Here is a 20,073-nt window from a genome sequence, read left to right as displayed (position 1 = left end):
TTTTTTCTTTTAAAATAAAAACACTCAAAGTGAAAATAAAATACCTTGTATTTGTACATCAAGGATGGCATCAACTGTTCCAAGAACATTGCTAAGCTGAACTTTGTATTTCCCAGCATTAGTCTTACGTTGGACTTTCTTCATGACCAGATGAGTATAGTGTTCAGTGTTTTCAATAGTAATGTTTTCTGAGTTTTGCAAAAGTTTCTGGCCATGGAACCAAGTGATGGCAGGTACTGGACGACCAATATACATAACATGAAGTCGAAGTGTTGAACCCACAGCACCACAGTATTTTTCTTTCAATGGGTAACCAGGATGGAACTGTGGTGTTGCTTGCAAGAGAAGCTTACTACTGGTTTCTACTTCTCCAACCTCATTCGTAGCTATGCAGGTATAAACACCTTCATCTTCCTGTTCCTCTGTCATTACTGTTAGAGTATGTATGCGTCCATCTGACGACATTTTGTACTTCCGGCTTTGTATCAGCTCCTTACCAAATCGGTACCATTTAATGTCAGGAAGAGGCCTTCCAATAATCTGGCATGAGAATTGAGCAGCTTCACCTAATTTGGTGGTAACATCCTTCATTTCTCTGTATACTCCTGGAGCCTCTCCCACTGAAGGATATGAAAGATAATATTAATGATTTTTGTTACTACTGAATCTATAATCCTCTTTGTATTTCAGGAACGAATTTATCCTATTGACTAACATCTTATTAGATACCATGATTTACATAAGAGTGTAATTCTTGAAACTTTACAGTGATTTTCCTAGGGTCATATGGAAAATAGGGAATCAATGAGCACATAATCACATTATTACCTAGAGTGACTCTTCTCATTATGGGGAGGCGTTAACAAATGTATAGGGTTTTGGGGAAATACGAATTCTCTCTATAAATCTGTAGTATCTTTGTCCTTACATGGGAGTGGAGTACATTTGCTGACCGCTGAAGTCTTAGGAAGTAAAAAAAAAAACCCTTTGCATTTGAAGGACAAACTGCTCTAAGAATGTTCACTGCACCTAACATTTATTGAGATTATGCACATGGAATGACTTCCCATAGAATGTATCAACTATTCCCTGTGTGTGCATATGCCAAAGTGAGTGCTTCTTTCCAAATACTTACTCTACAATAAAACCTTTTGTTTTGGTGATCTACTTAGTATAGAGGAAGAATTAGCCTTAACTGTTGCTTTTAACCATATATAAATTGCTTATAACCAGTTTATAAACCATAAGCAGAAAATTAATTGCTACTTACATGTTAGTTTAGTCTTTACAGACATAGCAGTTCTTCGAGGTCTGCTAAGCCCAGTCTCATTCTCAGCAAAAACTCTGAATTCATATTCAGTAGCTTCCAGCAAACCCCCTATTGTGAATTGCCTGTCCTTGATGCGGTCCTTATTGCTCTTCTTCCAGGCACTGTCCCCAGACTGTCTATATTCAACCCAGTATCCAAGGATTTCTTTGCCACCATCACATTCAGGTTTCTCCCACTGGAGAGTGATGCTATCTTTGGATATTGAAAGAATCTCAAGTTCTCCAGGTTGGCTTGGCTTATCTGAAATATTTTAAAACAATTGAAAAGAGGAATCAGCTTTACTACTGAAATAAAAGAAAAGAAGACCAAAGACGGCTTGTCCTTTTTATTTCAACCCCTTTGGACACTTTCTCCTTACCAAATGGATCTTTGCAAACCACTGGTTCAGAAGCAGGGCTGGTCTCACTCAGGCCAACATCATTCTGTGCAATGATGCGGAACTGATATTCAGCATCAGGAACAAGCCCAGTGACGGTGTACATTGTGGTTGTTATCTGAGTCTTATTGTGCCTGACCCACTTGTCAGTTGATGTCTCCTTGCGTTCAATGTAGTAACCTGTGACTCGAGAACCACCATCATCTTTGGGCCGGGACCAAGACAGGCTGACAGAACTCTTGGTCACATCAAGTACTTCGGGAGGATTGCTTGGAGGCTCTGGAGGATCTACGAATGTAAGTGGAAACACACATGTGTTAGAGTCCAGTCTCAAATCTTACAAGCTGTGAGCTTCCATTTCAAAACGAAAGAGTACTGAAGGAATTTTTACAGTGTTGTGGTTGGAAGAGAACTTACTCAGGGGTGTTTTTGGTATGACTGGTTCCTCAGATTTCAAGGGTTTGCTTATGCCAAACTGGTTTTCTGCTGAAACACGGAAATGGTATTCCACATTTTCTTTGAGGCCTTTTACCACCAGAGATGTACCTCGGACTCTGGAATCAATGGTATACCAGGCAGCTTTAGGCACCTCTCGTCTCTCGAGGATGTAGCCTAAGATGTCAGCACCACCGTCATCAGCAGGGGGTCTCCAGCTGACTCGTACAGAGCGAGCTTGTATGTCGTCATATTCAAGTGGTCCCTCTGGAGGGTTGGGGTTTCCTATCACCCTGACCTTGATGTAAACAGCCTTTTTGCCACATTTGTTTTCCAGGACCAGGTCATAAGTGCCGGAATCATCCCTGTCTGCTTCTTTGATAACAAGCTCCGTGTGTGTCTCGGAGGTTGCGATCATGGCACGCTTACTAATATCTTGGCCTTCCTTGGTCCATTTACATATTGGGAATGGTTTTCCTTTGATTGGTATGGTAAGTCTGATGACACCACCTTGTCTTACAAAGACACCTTCCTGGTATCTTTCATCAAGTTCGTAATCAGGATATTCTAGGGAAAAAGGTAGGGTTACAGTTAGCATTTTTGTGGGGGAGAGGGTGGGAAATAAGTCTTAGGGGTCTTACAGCAGAAAGTAAATGATCATATATCTTACCAAGCATTTCAGTGACTTTGACTGTCCCTGGTACCTCAGCAGGCTCCCCAGGTCCACCAGCATTACAAGCTAGGACACGGAATCTATATTCAGCGCCCTGAGGTAGGTGTGTTAGAGTGTACTCCCGAATCTTGGTTGGAGTGGTGTTACATTTGGTCCATTCAAATTGATCTACTTTTTGCATTTCAATCAAGTAGCCTGTGACCTTAGATCCTCCTTCATCTTCTGGAACACTCCAGGCCAGGGAGACTGATGTCCTTGTTGTATCAGTAACTCTTGGGTTTTGTGGCTTTCCTGGAGGAGCTGAGAATAAGAATAAGACAACACACTTATTAAAGTTGTTACCAAGTTGAAAATAAACTGTGCCACCTAATGAATTCAGTGAGTTGTGGAAATGTGGACCGTTAGCATTAGAATGTCTTTTGTTTTGTAAAAATTTCATTCATTTTATCAGTTAAAAATACTTAAACTCTTGTTTTTTCATTTGTTTTAAATGTGTTTTATGGTCACTGCTGCTATTTTACATTTATCATTCGTTTTTAAAGTGCTTTCAGAAATATTAGCTTGTTTAAAATTTTAACTGTGACATATGGCATATATTTTGAGTCCCATTTTAAAGAGAATGTCCTCCTCTTTTTTGACTCTATAAAAAGTAATTTGCCAAAAGATGCTAGGGACTGATTGATGTCAAAGGAACACAGGTGACTTTTGAGCTAAAGGCAATATTCTATGTTTTGATTCTGGTGGTATACAATAGAGCATTTTTCAAAACTTACTGAATTTACATATTTCAGAAAGGTGAATTTTACTACATTAAATTATACCTCAATAAACTTGAGTTGAACAAAACATATTTACCTATTGGATCCATGGCGACAATGGGTTTGGAAGGACGACTTGGTTTTCCAGTTCCTCTCACATTAATGGCTGTGACACGGTGTTCATATTCCAAGCCTTCAATAAGGCCAGTGGAACGGTACCGTGTCATTGTCACTGGCACTTTATTTACACGGACCCATCGGTCTGCTCTCACTTCCTTGCGCTCCACAATATATCCAGTCACTTGGGAGCCACCGTCATTTTCTGGGGGATACCAAGTAAGGGTCATGCCATCACGGGAGACATCGAATATCTGTAATGTTTCTGGAGGTCCAGGAATACCTGCAACAAGACAGAGGTAAACACAATATGGCAACATGAATAAATTAAAGACTCATACATTTGTATAAGTATGTTTTAGCTTTTTGAATACCACATGACTCTTGTCTTAAGAATATTTTTCCAGTGTTTTCATTTCTGAACTTTTCTTGCTGTTCCTCATTTTCCTCAATTTTATATATATTTATTAAGTATGTATTCTTTATTTTTTTCTCATTATAACAGCCAGTCCTTCCATTTCTTCCCTCTTTCCCACCTTCCCTTCCCCTTCCCCACTCCCTCCCTCTCTAACGACTTCCTCCTATCTGCCATTAAAAAAAAAAAAAGCCAAACCAATCATTTTAAAGACCTCCAAGAAACAGAGGCTTAAGAAACCTTAGAAACACCTTGGGGTTAATTTTGTGACCTATTTTTACTTATGTTAGGGCAGATTAAAAACAAATTCCTTTTTGTTAGCATTTAGAACAGAGATGGGGAGAATGGCGGAAGGACTTACTGATACTACTGCGACACTCTATGACCTCAGATTGCAAGTAAGAGCCGATGCCGAAGCGGTTTGTTGCAGCCACGCGGAACACATACTCGTTTCCTTCGGTGAGTCTGGTAAACCTAAATGTCGTTCTAGTCACTGATTCAGACACTGGCAGCCATCCTGGACGATGGGCATCACGTTGTTCTACCACATAGCCACTTAGTGGAGCACCACCATCCAATTCAGGTGGTTCCCAGGAAATGGTAATTGAAGTAGCATCAATGTCATCAATCTTGATAGGCCCAGTTGGTGGACCAGGCTTGTCTGTGAACAGGAAAGAAATCCAGGAAATTAATTTTCACCTCAAATCAAAATTGGGTGACTGAATATCAGCAACAACTTGCTAGTGCCCTTGTCACACATCCTTACCCAGAATGATAACTTTAATGGTCTCTGATGTTGTTCCAGTTACATTCTTCAATTCAAGTGTATATTCTCCAGTATCTCTGATAGTGGTTTCACGGATGGTTAATTTAGCTACTTTAGTATGAGTTTCAACTATGACACGCTCTGACTCTTTTAGTTTAGAACCAGCAAAGAACCAGGAAGCAGTAGGAGGTGGACGACCAGCGATGGGTATCACCAGCTCAACCGGTCTGCCGGCTGGGACATGGATGGTCTTTTGAGGCATTATAGAAAGATCGATTGTTGGCAACACTATGAGAAAGAAAGCAGGCATTTATTTTTAATCATTTCTAATGATAAAGTGTCACGAATTGTGTTTTTTTTTTGTTTTTTTTACTTTACTATGATTGCTATTTTTTTGGTGATTTGGTACATACCTCTGAGGTCTTGTACTGTTACAGCTGTGACAATCTCTCTTGCTTCTGACACACCTTTCTCATTTTGTGCCCTTACTCTAAATAAATACTGTTCACCTTCATTTAAGGAAATAACAGTGTGTTCTAGGACTGTGGATTTTAAGGTGACAACCTTCATCCATCTCTCAGTGCCAGCTTTGCAGGCCTCAAGAACATATCCAGTGAGCCGGCTGCCGCCATCATAGAGTGGTTTTTCCCAGGCAAGAGTAACAGTTGATTTGGTGACATCAACCACTTCTAGCTTTGTGGGTACCAAAGGTACTTCTGAGACCAGAACTGCATCCGATGTTTCACAAGGTTCTCCAATGCCATAAATATTTTCTGGCAATACTCTGAAATAATACATGGTTCCTTCTACAAGTCCAGAAATTCGGTACAGTGTTTTGCTGCATTTGGTAGTTACTGTTTTGAATGCTCTCATGGCAGCTTCACGCTTCTCAATAATATAATTGTTGACAGGTGCTCCTCCATCAGTTGTGGGAATTTCCCAAGTAATGGTCACAGAATCTCTTGATACTTCCTTAACTCTCACCGAAGGACAAGGACCAGGAGTATCTAAAAAAAGAATGAAGTGTCCATACTTCTTATTTGCTTGATTGTTGAATTTATTTTTCAAAAAAATACATTCACTGTGGTTCCTCTCTACAGAGGTCATCAATCTATGTCAAGGTATAGCTTTTTAAATAATCTACTCACAGCATTGTTAATTTTGAGTCAAATACTTACCATATACTTTAACAAGGACGGTTGCTGATTTCTTCCCAGATTGATTTTCAGCTTCAATGGTGTATTTTCCAGCATCATATCGGTTAACTTTATCCACGATAAGTAAAGAGTAACTCTCAGTGGTGTCAATAATTGCCCGGTTTGCAAGGTCAATGCCCTTCTTGCTCCATGTGATGACAGGAGTTGGTCTTCCAGATACAGACACCATCAGACGTAAGGAGGCCCCAGCTCTGATGGTCACAGTTTTCTTTAAATCATCTGAAAGCTCAAGATCTGGTATTTCTGGAAAGTAAATGCCAAAGTTTAATTAATTCATGAATAGGTATGATGAGAAAATAATTAACCTATAAGCTTGTATCATAAATACCTAGTCTTTCCACGGGCTCAATTTCAGCAGTTGACTCGCTGTATTCACTCATACCATTCACATTCACAGCAGCAACTCTGAAGGAGTATTTCTGGCCTGTTTTAAGGTCTGGCACAGTGAATTCAGTATTTCTTATTGTGGCATTGGTATGCACTCTGTACCACTGATCAGTGTCCTTCTCTTGCATTTCAAGAACATAGCCTATGATGTCAGCACCACCATCATACATGGACTTGGTCCATGCCAAACTGATGCTGCGCTTGGTGGTATCCACAACTCTTGGAGCAGAAGGTGGCCCAGGGATATCTATGGCATTTAAAAAGGGGGATGCAGATATTATACAAGTAAGGAAGCTTTGAGATTTATATTTTTGATTTTCAAGACTCACATATGCATTATTGTTCTTTGTTCACAACTCACCAAGATAATCTTTGTAATTGGGCTCTTCTGATATTATAAGACAGCACTATATGCTCTATTATCACAATTATTATTATTATTATGTTGAGAATGAAACCTCTTTGGAAAGGTGGATATTTCTTTGCAACTACTTTGGCTAGCTGTGCTATGTTCTTCCAGCTAAGCTCCTGCTTAAAGTATCTGTTCTCAGGGATTTTCTTTAGTTACTCATCTTTCACAGGGCTAATTTCACTTGTTACCATCACATTTCTAATGAGCACAGGGGTAAATTTCTTCTGCTTCCCTATTCAGTCCCAGTGATTTTTCTTTAGTTCTTGGGCTCAAGCTCTGTACCAAGGTTTGCCACTTATTTTTAATCTCTTGTGACAATTATTTTGTTAGGTACTTACTAAAGTAAGTACTTTACATTCTACTAAGCCTCTTCTTAAGAGAGACTTTGTCTTTTTTTTCTTTTCACAGTCATTATCACTATAATGCATTTTTATCCATTCTTAGGAAGATTTATGAAATACATCTATTCATATTGGTAGTAACTATTTTTTTCATCAATTGGAAAATACTGTAAATACAGTTTTTAGTGATATAATTGCTAACTTATGAACAGAAGCAGTAGTTAAAATATTGTTTGACTGAGCTATATTAAGATCCCTTTAATAATGTATGCTTTTCTAGACCACTAATTCTGCAAGTTCTTGGAAATGGCTTGTTGAAAATTATTTGTAATATAGTTTTAATGGGCATTATATGCATGATTTTTGGAACTTACATGATGGTTCTCTGCATGAAATAAAGTTGGAAGCTTCGCTGGGTTCACTGTTCCCAGCAGCATTCACTGCGGTTACCCGGAACTGGTAATCACAGCCTTCCATCAGGCCAGTCACCTTCAGCCTGGTATCGTACACCACATAGTCTTTGTTCACACGTGTCCAGCGCAAGCTCTTTTTCTCACGTTTGTCTACTAGATAGTTGCTGATCTCATTGCCACCATCAGATTCAGGTTTTATCCATTGAATAATGATATGCTCTTTGCCAGCTCCAACTTCTTCAGGTATTCCAGGTTGTGATGGAATAGCTGTTTATATTTTTATGAAAATAAGGATGATTAACATTGAACAAAACCACTATTGTTACAAGTACTCTTCTCTCCCCATCCCATTACATTTTAACTACCAAGTTGATTAAAAGCTTTAATACTCACTGAATGAGTTTCTGGCTACAATTGGCTCTGATTCAACAGGCACACCAAGGCCATATTTGTTTACGGCCCGCACTCGGAATATATATTCATTGTTCTTGATGAGTCTGGTAACTACATAGGATAGGGTTGGGCATTCGCCTTCAACAATCACCCAGTTGAGCCTGCTAGTCTCACGTCTTTCCACGACGTAGTGAGTTATTTCTGCTCCTCCATCTTCTTGAGGAAGGCTCCAGGCTAAAGTACACTTTTCCTCTGTTACTCTGCTGACAGTTAGCTTTCCACATGGGCCAGGGGAATCTGAAACAGGTGTGATGACAAAGAATGATGAAGATTCATCTGCCCACACTCAAAATGTAAAAATAGAAGACTCTTTGACAGGCTTACCAAGAACTTTGACGATGACAGACACGGCCTTGGTCCCACTGGCATTCTTCACTGTTAAAGTGTATTTTCCACTGTCACTTCTGTCACAGAACTTGATCACAGCAGTTGCTCGTTTGCCAGTATACTGCAAAGATATTTTTTCACAGAGATCTAGTTCCTTGTCTCCTTTGGTCCAGATGATTTTGGGTTCAGGTTTGCCACCAACTGCCGCATCAAGAACGAGATCTGAGCCTGCTCTGATGGTAACCAGATCACCCTGTAATCTGGCATCCAGTTCAGCTTTCGGGGGAGCTGTCATAGGCAAAATAGAGGTGAATGAATATGTATCAGTTTATTTTCACATAAATTGTGCTATTTTAAAAGGAGAACATTGTCTATTTTTTACCATATTCATCTCGGCAAGTGACGGGGCCTGTAGATTCTGATCCTTTGCTGATTACACCTGCTGCATTCTTGGCCAACACACGGAATTCATAAGTGTCTCCTTCACTAAGAGCAGTCACGGTGAAGAAATTATCAGATACGATGGTATAGTTGCACTTCAGCCAGCGACCATCTCCAACTTCACTGACTGGCTTGCGCTCTATGATGTAGCCCACAACCTTGCTGCCTCCATCATATACTGGGGCAGACCAAATCAGTGAGACTGTTGATCTTGTGACATCTGTCACCTCTGGTCTTCCTGGTGGATCTGGAAGGGATGCGAAATTAGTTAAAAAATATGACTGAATTCTTATGGTACCAGTATAATAATAATAAATGTACCATCAAGTTTTGATAAACATACCAACTGGGTTTTGGGCCATCATAGGTCTTGAGGCTTCACTGGCTTTGCTAACCCCTGCAGCATTGAGTGCATATGTTCTGAACTGATATTCCAGTCCTTCTACTAAACCGGTCACTTTGTAGTTGCACTCTAAACATGGCACTTTGTTTTCTTTCACCCAGAGAATGGTGTTACGTTCTTTCTTCTCAACCCAGTAGCCAATGATTTTACTGCCACCATCATGGTAAGGCTCTTCCCAGCGAATAGACATGGCATTGGCTGACACGTAGTAGACTTCAGGTCTGGTAGGAGCACTTGGCGGAACTAAGTATAAACAAAAGTATCAAATATAATATACAATTTATCAAATTCAGGGGAAATATAATGAAAGACCCCCAATATGATTTTTATTGTTCTTACCAAATGGATGCTCTGCAACTACTGGTGCTGATTCTAGAGGCTTGCTGACACCGAATCTGTTCTCTGAACTGACACGGAAAGAATATTCCATGTATTTTGTGAGATGAGTGACTTTAATCTGAGTGCGCTTGACACTAGAATTGACAAGCTGCCAAGCTGTTGTACCCGACTCACGCTTTTCAACTATGTAATTAGTAATATCAGTGCCTCCATCATCTTTAGGTTCAGCCCATGACAGGACACATGATTCAGCTGAGACAGATGAGACCTCGATGGGGCCAGTTACTGGACCTGGTCTTCCAATGACCACAACAGTGATGGTAAATGTTTTAACACCAGCTGTATTTTCCAGGGTCAAGAAGTATCTTCCAGAGTCACCTCTCATGCTCTCTTTTACAGACAGGGTGGTTCTGTCTTTTGTTGTTGTGATACTCACTCGGTCTGTCTCCTTAAGTCTCATTTCTTCGAGCTTCCATGTTACTTTGGGGGCAGGACGACCAGTGATTGGCACATCAATGGTAAATGTGCTTCCTGCTTTGCAAGTTATGAGCTGATTGGTAATTCCAGTGAGATCAGCAGTGGGCTCAATTTGTGGCTCCTTGATGATGACAGAGGAGAAGGCTTCCCTGGGTTCGCTATAGCCAGCATCATTCTTGGCCTTCACACGGAATTCATATTCTGTGTTCTCCACAAGGCGCTCTGCTGTGAACGTCAGCTGTTTGGTATGGCCAGCCACAACCCAGAAGTCAGATCCCTTTTGTCTCATTTCAAGCAGGTAGCCAGTGATCCGGCTGCCTCCATCATGGTCAGGCTTAAGCCAAGCTAAGACTACAGAAGATTTGCTTGTGTCAACAATATCAAGTCTCTTAGGTGGAGCAGGCTGTTCCGTGGCTACCACTGGCTCTGACATTTCATAGGGTTCACCAACACCATACTCATTTTCTGCAGAAACACGGAAATAGTATGGAACGCCTTCTACTAGATCACAGACTTTGAGGATCTGACGAATGCATTTTTCACTGATAACCTGCCAGCTACGGCGACTTGCTTCTCGTTTCTCTACCACATAGTGATGGATTCGGGCACCACCATCAAGCAGAGGAGCATCCCACATCAATGTAACAGATCCCCGGGTCACATCCTTGAAAGTAATTGGGCCAGGCGGGCCTGGAGAGTCTAGTACCTTTACAGTGAATGTGATCGACTTACTACCACTGTTGTTTTCCACAGTGAAGGTGTATTTCCCTGCGTCATTTCTGTTGCAATTTTCCACAGTGAGGGTGCTGAAGGAGTCTGTTGTATGGATATCAGCACGGATGCTAAGGTTAGAGTCTGCTTTGCTCCACACTGCTGTAGGAGTTGGTCTACCCTGGTAGGCAATGAAGAGGCGAATACTGGCCCCAGCTCTAACAACATGAGTTTGCTTGAAGTTGGCATCGATGTCTAATTCAGGAGCTGTTAATCGGTCGACTGCTTTAATTGTGCCAGTTACTTCACAGCTGTCTCCTTTTCCAGCACCATTGATAGCACTAACCCGGAATTTGTATTCTTCACCTGCTTCTAGATCGGTGACTGTGTATCTTGTTTTCACGCATGCCTCTGTATTCACCTTGTGCCAGTCCCCTAAGTCAGCTTTGCACATCTCAATAATATACCCAATTATTTCCAAGCCTCCATCAAACACTGGCTTAGACCATTGTAAGCTCACAGTTGTCTTTGATGTATCTGTCACTTTGACCACAGTGGGAGCACTTGGTGGGCTGACTGGCTCTCTACATTTGATTAGTCTTGAGATACCACTTGCAGGTCCTACTCCTGCAGCATTTTCAGCCATGACATGGAATTCATACTCATTGCCTTCTGTCAGACCAGTGACTTTGAATCTTGTCTCAGAGATAGGTCGTTTGCTGATCACTTTTACCCATCGTGTGCTTTTCTTTTCTCTTCTTTCGAGGATATACTGTTGAATATCATTGCCACCATCTGATTCTGGCCTTGCCCATGTCAGGGTAATGCTATTGCCTGTTACATTACTAGGTTCTGGAGTGCCAGGGGCATCGGGAATAGCTGTAAAATGAAAAGCAAGCAAGCAAGCAAGAAACCAATTAGACACGTTTGTTTGGAAGTTAACCTTATGACATAGTACCATTTAGTAAAAACAAACACTTACTGTATTGTATTTGAGCAACCACTGGGTCAGAATCAAGTGGCCTGCCAACACCAAACTTGTTAACTGCAGAAACACGGAACTGGTATTCATTGCCATTTATTAGTTTAATGGCAGTATAGCTGTGGGCTTCACAATTATCCTCAATTAGTGCCCAAGCAAGTCTGCTGGTTTCCCGTTTTTCAATGATGTAGTGAGTCACAGGAGCACAGCCATCATTGAGTGGAGCATCCCACCACAGAGTCATCTTCTCACCAGTAATATTGGTGAATCTTATTGGACCAACTGGTTTTCCTGGTGTGTCTATAAGAAAAGGGTTCCAGAGTTAGTTTCTTTTTCATTGTCCCTTAAAATGCAACAAGGCATGTCTCTAATCCAACCCCGAAAATTGTAGGATTAAGAAGTTATTTTAGAAGTACCTTGTACTTTCACTGTAAGTTCTGCCTTTGCAGAGCCAGATGCATTTTTTGCTTCCACACTATATATACCACGATGGTCTCGAGTAGCATCTCTAACAAAGAGGCTGGTGGATCCAAGGACATGAGTTATTTCCATATTCATCTTCTTTTCAATTTCTACTCCATCTCTGAACCAAGTTATGCGAGGTACTGGTCGTCCTTCTACCAAAGCTTTAATTCTAAGGCTCTCTCCAGACTTAACAGTGAGACCATCAAAGTACTCAGGGCCAAACTCTACTGTTGGTGGAACTGTACAAGAAATAGAAATGATATGTATTAGTTTGGCTTGATGAAGACATAAACATGTTTTTCATTAGTGCCATATCATGAAGCCTGTAAGGTAATTATGTTACCAAAGGTTATTTTGAAAGTAGAACTAATAGCTGCAAATTTAGATTATGGGATTCACCATTTACATGTTACTAGGTTATTTTCTTTACATCTGTCATTTTATAATCTTGCACTGCCATTTTTAAAATGAGAAACTAAATATTCACAGATAATTTACTTTCTAATACAACTGCATATTCAAACAAGTTGCTGGAAGAGGCCATCAGCTGCACTCAAGCAAGTTGATGACTGTGCTTTTGGCTGGGTGTTATATTTTAGTAGCTTTAGTAAAGATGGACAATTATTCTTCAGAACCTTTCTTTTTATTTGTTATAAATGACCGAAGTTACAAAACTAAAAACTCATTCTCACTGGCCTGCCAATCTGGGAATGGAGTGAAATAACAGATATAGTAAAAAGAACTGATGCCAGTTACAGTTTTTCCTTCTCTTCATCTGAAAAGTAGGAAATCTAATTCATCCACTGATAGCCTTGGGTCATCTGTATGAAATGATGTTCTTGTTCCCATTTTACAGACCAGGGGCCAAAAATAATTTTTAGAAATATGAATGCTCCTACTCACTCTGGAAATCAGTTGAAAATACTTACCATTCTCATCTCTTGTCATAATAATGCCAGAAGACTGTGAGGGTGGGCTTATAGTTCCAACAGCATTTCTTGCAATTATCCTGAACTCATATCGATCCCCAGGACTAAGTCCTGTAACTGTGTACTGACATTCACTGATGTCAGTGAAGTTGCATCTGACCCAACGATCATCCCCTTGCCGTTTCTCAATGCTGTAGGCCACGATCTTACTGCCCCCGTCACGCAATGGCGGGCTCCATTTAAGTGTGATGGTTTCCCGAGTGACATCGATGTAGTCAGGAGTGCCAGGTGGGTCTAAAGAGTTATATGCAAATCAAACACATCATTATTTCTGTAATCAGCTCTTAATCATCAGTGGAAGAAAAATAAAATGAATAAGTCCCCCAAGCTCATGTTAACCATTAATTTCAGTTTTTTGTATCGTAGTCCTTAGAACTTTGAATCACTTCATTAGACTCATTTAAAATCCTCCTCCTTGCATTAGTTGGTCAGCTTTCTACTGACATCTTGTGAGATGTGAGAAGGTGATACGTGGAGGAAAAAGCAGTTTTAATTTGTTACTAATATGTTCAGTTGGTGAATTAAATATATTTGAATTTATATTCATCACTTACCTACTGGAGAAACAGCTAAGGTAAATTTGCTCGGGTCACTAGGTGAGCTTAGGCCGGCAGAATTTTCAGCATATACACGGAACTGGTAATCCAGGCCTTCTATTAGTCCAGTAGCTCTGTATTCTCTTCCAGATACTGGTGATATATTAACTCTTTGCCAGAGGATGCTATTTCTTTCTTTCTTTTCAACATGGAATCCAGTAACTTCTGAACCACCATCATAAACTGGAGCATCCCAAGTTAGTGACATGCCATCAGAAGTCACATTGTATATTACTGGCTTTCCCGGGGGACCTGGAATCCTGAAATGGTGTCTTGCCACTATAATGTTTGAGACAAGCGGCTGGCTGACTCCATATCTGTTTTCTGCCCTAACTCTGAACTGGTATTCAGAATCTTTGACTAGATTAGAAACCTTGAAACTTGTCCTGGCAACACTTGAACACACCATCTTCCAATTAGTTTGTGAAGCTTCCCGCTTCTCAATGCTGTAACAAGTAATTTCTCCTCCTCCATCATCTTCAGGCACATCCCAAGACATGATGACACTGTCAGCCTTGATTTCATCAAATCGAATGGGTCCTTTGGGTTTTGATGGTGGGCCAAGCGTGATGACTGTAATGGGAAATGAGTTTCTACAGACGGCATTATCAAGTATAATGGAATATTTCCCTCCATTCTCCTTCTTGATATTCTTAATATTCAAAATAATTTTGTTTTCAGTTTTACTGAAGCGAACATATTCACTTTCTTTCAAAGGTAAACCATCTTTCAGCCAAGTGATAGATGGTTTGGGTTTTCCTTTATAAGGTAATTCAAGGTGCACATTGTGCCCAATTCTCACAGTGACTAGTGCCCCAGGGATATCGGACAGGTCAACTTCAGGTGTAATTATAAGTTCTTTTACTGTAACTGGCCCAATAGTCACAGCATCACTCAATCCTTTCTCATTTTTGGCAGACACTCTGAATTCCAGGACTGACTGTTCCTTGAGTTGGCTGACCTCAATTTCACATGTCTTACTTAGGCCAGCATGTGACCAGGTTTGTTCGCCTTTGCCTTTCCTTTCCACAACATAATCTGTGATGACGCTACCACCATCAAAGTCAGGCTTGGTCCAGTGCAGGGTAACAGAAGTGTTCGTTGAATCTTTGACTGAGAGGTCACGTATAGGAGCTGGTACTTCAGCAGCTTTCACTGGCTCTGTGCTTTCACAGGGCTCCCCGATTCCAATTTCATTTTCTGCAAGAACTCTGAAGAAGAATGGAGTTTTCTCTGACAAATCCATTACCTTAAAGGTTGTACTGGAACATTTGTGTGACACTGAAGACCATGTTCTCTTTGTGGCATCTCTCTTTTCAATGACATAATTAATTATGGGAGATCCTCCATCAATGAGAGGAGGATCCCAGAACAAAGTGACTGTGCCTCGAGAAACATGTTTAAGTTGTAGCTTCTGGCAGGCAGCTGGTGTATCAAGTACTTTCACACTCACAGTTGAAGACTTTGGTTGACCAACTCCATTTTCTATTGTGAGAATATATTTTCCTGTGTCGTTGCGAGTAACTTGAGGAATAATGAGTAATGAAGATGAATCAGTGTTCTGAATGTTGTATCTGGCATCACTGCCAAGATTCCTCTCATCTTTTCTCCATGTGACAGTAGGTGGAGGTCTGCCTTTGAAGGGAATCCACACTTGTACATCTTCACCAGCCTTCGCTATAATGGAGGTTCTGAGAGCCACATCTAGGTCGATCTCTGGTTCCTCTGTAGGCATAAAATGGACATACACAATCAATTTTAAGCAAGAAAATGAGTGATTTTCTAGAAGTACTTTAATAAACACATGCACACACAGTCATACCAGTAGGCACATACCAAGTATATCTTTAGCTTGTACCGGTTCAGTCATTTCTATAGGTTCTCCTTGTCCAGCACAGTTTAGAGCAGATACCTGGAAGTAGTAATTTACTCCAGGTTTCAGGTTAGATATCACATATTCCGTAGTTCTAACCTCTCCTTTGGTAGAAACAATGGTCCATTCCTCATCCTCTCCTTGTCTCATTGAGATGACATATCCAGTAACAGCACTGCCCCCATCATAGACAGGTTTACTCCAGCCAAGAGTGATGGATGATTTAGTTGAATCTGCGATTCTTATCTTAGCTGGTGGGCCTGGAGGATCTGGAATGATCATTCACAGCACAGTGATTACACAGTCAGGTGTGATATAGTGACATGAAAGAAGAAGATACAAGTGAACGTGCTGCATTATGAGCACTTACCAATAGGGTCAGCAGCTTTGTAGAAGTCAGATGGTTCAGAAAATGGACCCTGTCCAGCAGCATTTACAGCACAAACTCGGTATTGATAGTCACTATTTTCTGTGAGTCCTGTCACTTTCTCTCTGGTATCACGGATAGTCTCCTTTAGGACTTTAAACCATCCTAGGCTCTTCTTGTCTCGTTTCTCAAGGAAATAGCCACTTATTTCACTGCCACCATCTGCAACTGGCCTGCTCCATACAACAGTCATTGAATTTCTGGTAATCTTTGTCACTTCAGGTATGCTTGGAGGCCCAGGAGTAACTATTTAGAAAGGAAAGGAAAATGAGTTCAAAGGATCAACATAACTGATAAATTCTACCTTTCAGTCTACAAGTCCTGTCCAAGAATATTGGCTTCACTTACTGTACTTTCTACCTTATGAAAAGGATGATTTAAGAGATGTAAGACAAAAGAGAATCAAAATTATTCTAAGTTAACAGAATAGTTTATGTTCATTTAAAAAAATTTCAAGTGTTTGCAGTCTTTGGATGAATCATATCTCACCAAATGCATTCTTTGCTACCACTGGATCAGATTCCAGTGGATCTCCAATTCCATATTTGTTCACGGCTCGAACCCGGAAGACATATTCATTTCCTTTGATAATTTTAGTGGTTGTAATGATGCACTCTTCCAAATTTTCAGATACCACAGACCACACAACACGGCTTGTCTCACGTTTTTCCACAATGTAATGAGTAATTTTTGCACCGCCATCATCCACTGGCGGCCGCCAGAGAAGAGTTATCTTTTCAGCAGTGACAGTCTTAAATTCAATTGGCCCACCTGGAGGTCCTGGTTTGTCTGTCAATGAAAGAACAAAACAATATATTGTTAGCACTTTTTAAAAGCCTGATAATTAAAAATTCCCATCTTTTAGGCAAACAAAATACGTTGTTGGCCTGTGTTTAGCACCTACCAAGGATCTGGACTCTGATGGTGGCTGAGGCTGAGCCCATGGCATTCCTTAGTTTTAATTCATATCTTCCAGTATTTAGGCGATTTGCATCTTTGATGAGTATAGATGCCAGGTCAGTAGTATTTTCGACACATAGTAGTGCATTGGTTTGTAACTCTTTATCATCTTTATACCACTCTATTGTAGGCTCAGGTTTGCCAGAAATGCCAGCTCTGAGCTTCACAGAAGTACCTGCTCTGTATTTGACAACTTCTGTGTATTCTAGAGGCAAATCAATTACAGGACCACCTGCAAGAAATATTTAAAAGATCACAAGGCTGAAAAAAAAAATGCAACCACTTCAAAGTAAAGTCACTGGCCTTTATTAAATTATGCACATACACACAGTAGTTGTAATCCTATATATTTATTATTTTAAACATTGAAATTTATAAGCCATTGTTTTATCCCAAATGGGGAAGAAAGATTGGGAGCAAACTCTGTATCCCAGTGATGCTGAACTAACTGCACAGGGACTTAAATGCCTTTGAAATGTATTTTAAAGTCTGGTTAAGCTATTCTATTCCAGTGATGAAATGGGACATGGTAGTGAGAACATCACTGAAGAAGCTGCAGTATACATTTTCTTTTATTCTAGATTCTCCTTCCTCTTCCTCTATTTTAATTTTTTCCTTTCCAGTTCACTTTTATCCACATGTCGGCAGTTCACATCATCAGACCCTTGAAGTCTGAATTCTCTACTCGCAGAGCTCTATACTTCTTCACTGGATAGATTTTCTGCCAGACTGTTTAGAACTTTTCAGAACGAGAACTAAATTTCATTTGATTCACAGTCTCACAAATACTGATTCAGTCCACAAGGCCTGATTCATAAAGAAGGGCCCTGGGATTCTCAGCATGAGGATGGGAGTAGATACTTTTGTTCAGATATCATAGACTCCTCCTTGAAAATGGGGAACTTTTAGAAAAAGTGTCAAAGGGCACCTAATGCTCATGAAATTTTGATTTTTAAGCCACTGTTGAGTTGAATGTGCCACTTATTTCCAAGAATGGCAAGTATGTATGTGTATTTTGGATTGACAGCAGCATAGAGTTCTGGAGTCTAGAATCCCTGCTGTATCCCTAGTGAGCTGCTTGATGTTGGGGAAGTTACAGAAGCACTATAAACCTCAGTTTCTCTTCTGTAAAATGGGCTAATATTAGAGCAGCTAGAACTCAGGGAGAGAATTCAGGGAAAGTACCCAGTAAATGTTAGCTGCTGCTAATACTACCACCATTAACATCTCTGTTTAGTCTTTCACTTATTTAAGAGGAATATTATCTGGGCTCTCAACCATGCTTTTAATTATTGACTTTGATAGCTTAAAACAGAAAAGTAAAAGCACCAACTTATACAATCAAAGAATCACAAAAGAAGTTGGGAAGGCCTTTAGATACTCTGTTGCCCAAATCTCATGTTTTACAGTTATGTCAAGAGGCCTCGAGAGATTAAGGAATTTTCCCGACTCCCAGCTAGCTCATAATTTCTTCTAAATATCTGACTAAGTGCATTGCAAAAGTTATTCTATAGGTTAAGACCAGAAAAGGGAAGAAAAAATACTGAGTTAAACTGCTGTTGGGATTCAAAGTGCTGGAAATGCTTACCATAAGAATCGATGCATGTAACAGGGCCTACAACCTCGGATGGATTGCTGATGGAACCAACTGCATTCCTGGCAAAGACACGGAACTCATACTGAGAATTCTGAGTCAAGCCAGAGACAGTGAACTGAGTCTCGATAACATTAGTGAAGCTGGCCTTGGTCCATCTGCCATCTGGAAGGTCTCGTCTCTCAACAATGTAGCCTGTAATCTTGCTTCCTCCATCGAACGCTGGTTGTTGCCATGAAAGGTTGACAGAGTTCTTTGAAATATCAGTGACACGGAGATTTCTTGGAGGTTCTATGGCAATAAGAGAAAGCAGATTAGTGGCACTTACATCAACATAATTTTGCTTTGCAGGAATAAGATCTGCATTTTTTAAGTAGTCAGAACCATCTTGCTGGTGACAAATACATACCACAAGCATCAATGGCTAGCACTGGTTCAGAAGGATGGCTGGGTTTTCCAACACCAGCAGCATTTTCTGCATACACCCTGAATTCATAAATGAGTCCAGCACTGATTGTTGTGACTTTGAAGTGAGTTGTGCGAATGATCAGTTTGTTGACTTTATGCCATAAAATACTGTTTCTGTCTTTCATTTCCAGGTGATAGCCAATAACTGCACTGCCTCCATTGGACACTGGTTCATGCCAGCCCACAGTGATGCTTTCTCTTGTTACATTAGTGACCCATGGTGTTGATGGTGGTCCAGGCGTTGCTATAAAGGAGAGAAATCCCACAGGTTAATACAGACATTTAAAACATTCATGTAAATGAAAACCTGGGGATCTTTGAAAAGTTTGACAACATACTGTATGGTAGTTTGACAGTCACACAAGCTGAGTCGATGTGATCACTGATGCCAAAGCGGTTCTCTGCCTTTATGCGGAATTGGTACTCTTCTCCTGTGGTCAGTTTCATGACTTTAATCACGGTTCTTGCAACTGTCGCAGACACTTCAGCCCAGACCGCAGTATTTGTCTCTCTCTTGAGTACAATGTAATTGGTAACCTGACTTCCACCATCATACTTAGGTGGCTCCCATTTGAGAATCACGCTTTCTTCAGTTACATCACTAACAACAACAGGGCCAGTTGGGGGACCAGGCCTGTCCAGCACAATGATGTTAATGAAAGCTTTGGTCGTTCCACTTGAGTTGGCAGCAGTGATCTCATATCTTCCAGCATCAGTAGCGATGCTTTCTCTGAGATTGATGGTCAGGTTCTCAGCAGTAATTTCAGTATTAAATCTCGTGGTTGCTTTCAGGGGGATACCATCTCTGCATAAGGTCACTTTGGGCAGTGGTTTTCCAGAAATTGGAATGTCAACTTTAAGGTTTGAACCAGCTCTCACATATACGGTGTGACTTGGGAAATTCTTCATATCAATTTCAGGTGGCTCT

At 40.6% G+C, this 20,073-nt stretch overlaps 1 protein-coding gene across 48 annotated transcripts in view; it reads right to left on the bottom strand.

Moving 5' to 3' along the window:
* TTN (titin) overlaps positions 1-20,073 on the bottom strand; it is a 262,742-nt gene that overhangs the window by 11,362 nt on the left and 231,307 nt on the right. For all 48 annotated transcript variants that reach the window (XM_073218602.1, XM_073218615.1, XM_073218603.1 and 45 more), the window contains 28 exons: positions 19,484-20,071; positions 19,087-19,389; positions 18,672-18,968; positions 17,028-17,315; positions 16,613-16,912; positions 16,067-16,369; positions 15,660-15,965; positions 13,782-15,548; positions 13,168-13,461; positions 12,190-12,477; positions 11,774-12,073; positions 9,604-11,670; positions 9,205-9,507; positions 8,803-9,108; positions 8,418-8,708; positions 8,034-8,330; positions 7,602-7,907; positions 6,416-6,721; positions 6,049-6,330; positions 5,284-5,877; positions 4,871-5,158; positions 4,466-4,765; positions 3,670-3,972; positions 2,812-3,114; positions 2,124-2,708; positions 1,689-1,994; positions 1,271-1,570; positions 45-620 (listed from right to left, as the gene is read on the bottom strand). In XM_073218602.1, coding sequence (XP_073074703.1) covers positions 45-620; positions 1,271-1,570; positions 1,689-1,994; positions 2,124-2,708; positions 2,812-3,114; positions 3,670-3,972; positions 4,466-4,765; positions 4,871-5,158; positions 5,284-5,877; positions 6,049-6,330; positions 6,416-6,721; positions 7,602-7,907; positions 8,034-8,330; positions 8,418-8,708; positions 8,803-9,108; positions 9,205-9,507; positions 9,604-11,670; positions 11,774-12,073; positions 12,190-12,477; positions 13,168-13,461; positions 13,782-15,548; positions 15,660-15,965; positions 16,067-16,369; positions 16,613-16,912; positions 17,028-17,315; positions 18,672-18,968; positions 19,087-19,389; positions 19,484-20,071 — 12,747 coding nt within the window. The remainder of the gene's footprint in view (positions 1-44; positions 621-1,270; positions 1,571-1,688; positions 1,995-2,123; positions 2,709-2,811; positions 3,115-3,669; positions 3,973-4,465; positions 4,766-4,870; positions 5,159-5,283; positions 5,878-6,048; positions 6,331-6,415; positions 6,722-7,601; positions 7,908-8,033; positions 8,331-8,417; positions 8,709-8,802; positions 9,109-9,204; positions 9,508-9,603; positions 11,671-11,773; positions 12,074-12,189; positions 12,478-13,167; positions 13,462-13,781; positions 15,549-15,659; positions 15,966-16,066; positions 16,370-16,612; positions 16,913-17,027; positions 17,316-18,671; positions 18,969-19,086; positions 19,390-19,483; positions 20,072-20,073) is intronic.

Source organism: Manis javanica, chromosome 12 (assembly GCF_040802235.1).
Source record: "Manis javanica isolate MJ-LG chromosome 12, MJ_LKY, whole genome shotgun sequence".
Taxonomy (NCBI): domain Eukaryota; kingdom Metazoa; phylum Chordata; class Mammalia; order Pholidota; family Manidae; genus Manis; species Manis javanica.
This window is presented reverse-complemented; position numbering and strand designations above follow the sequence as displayed.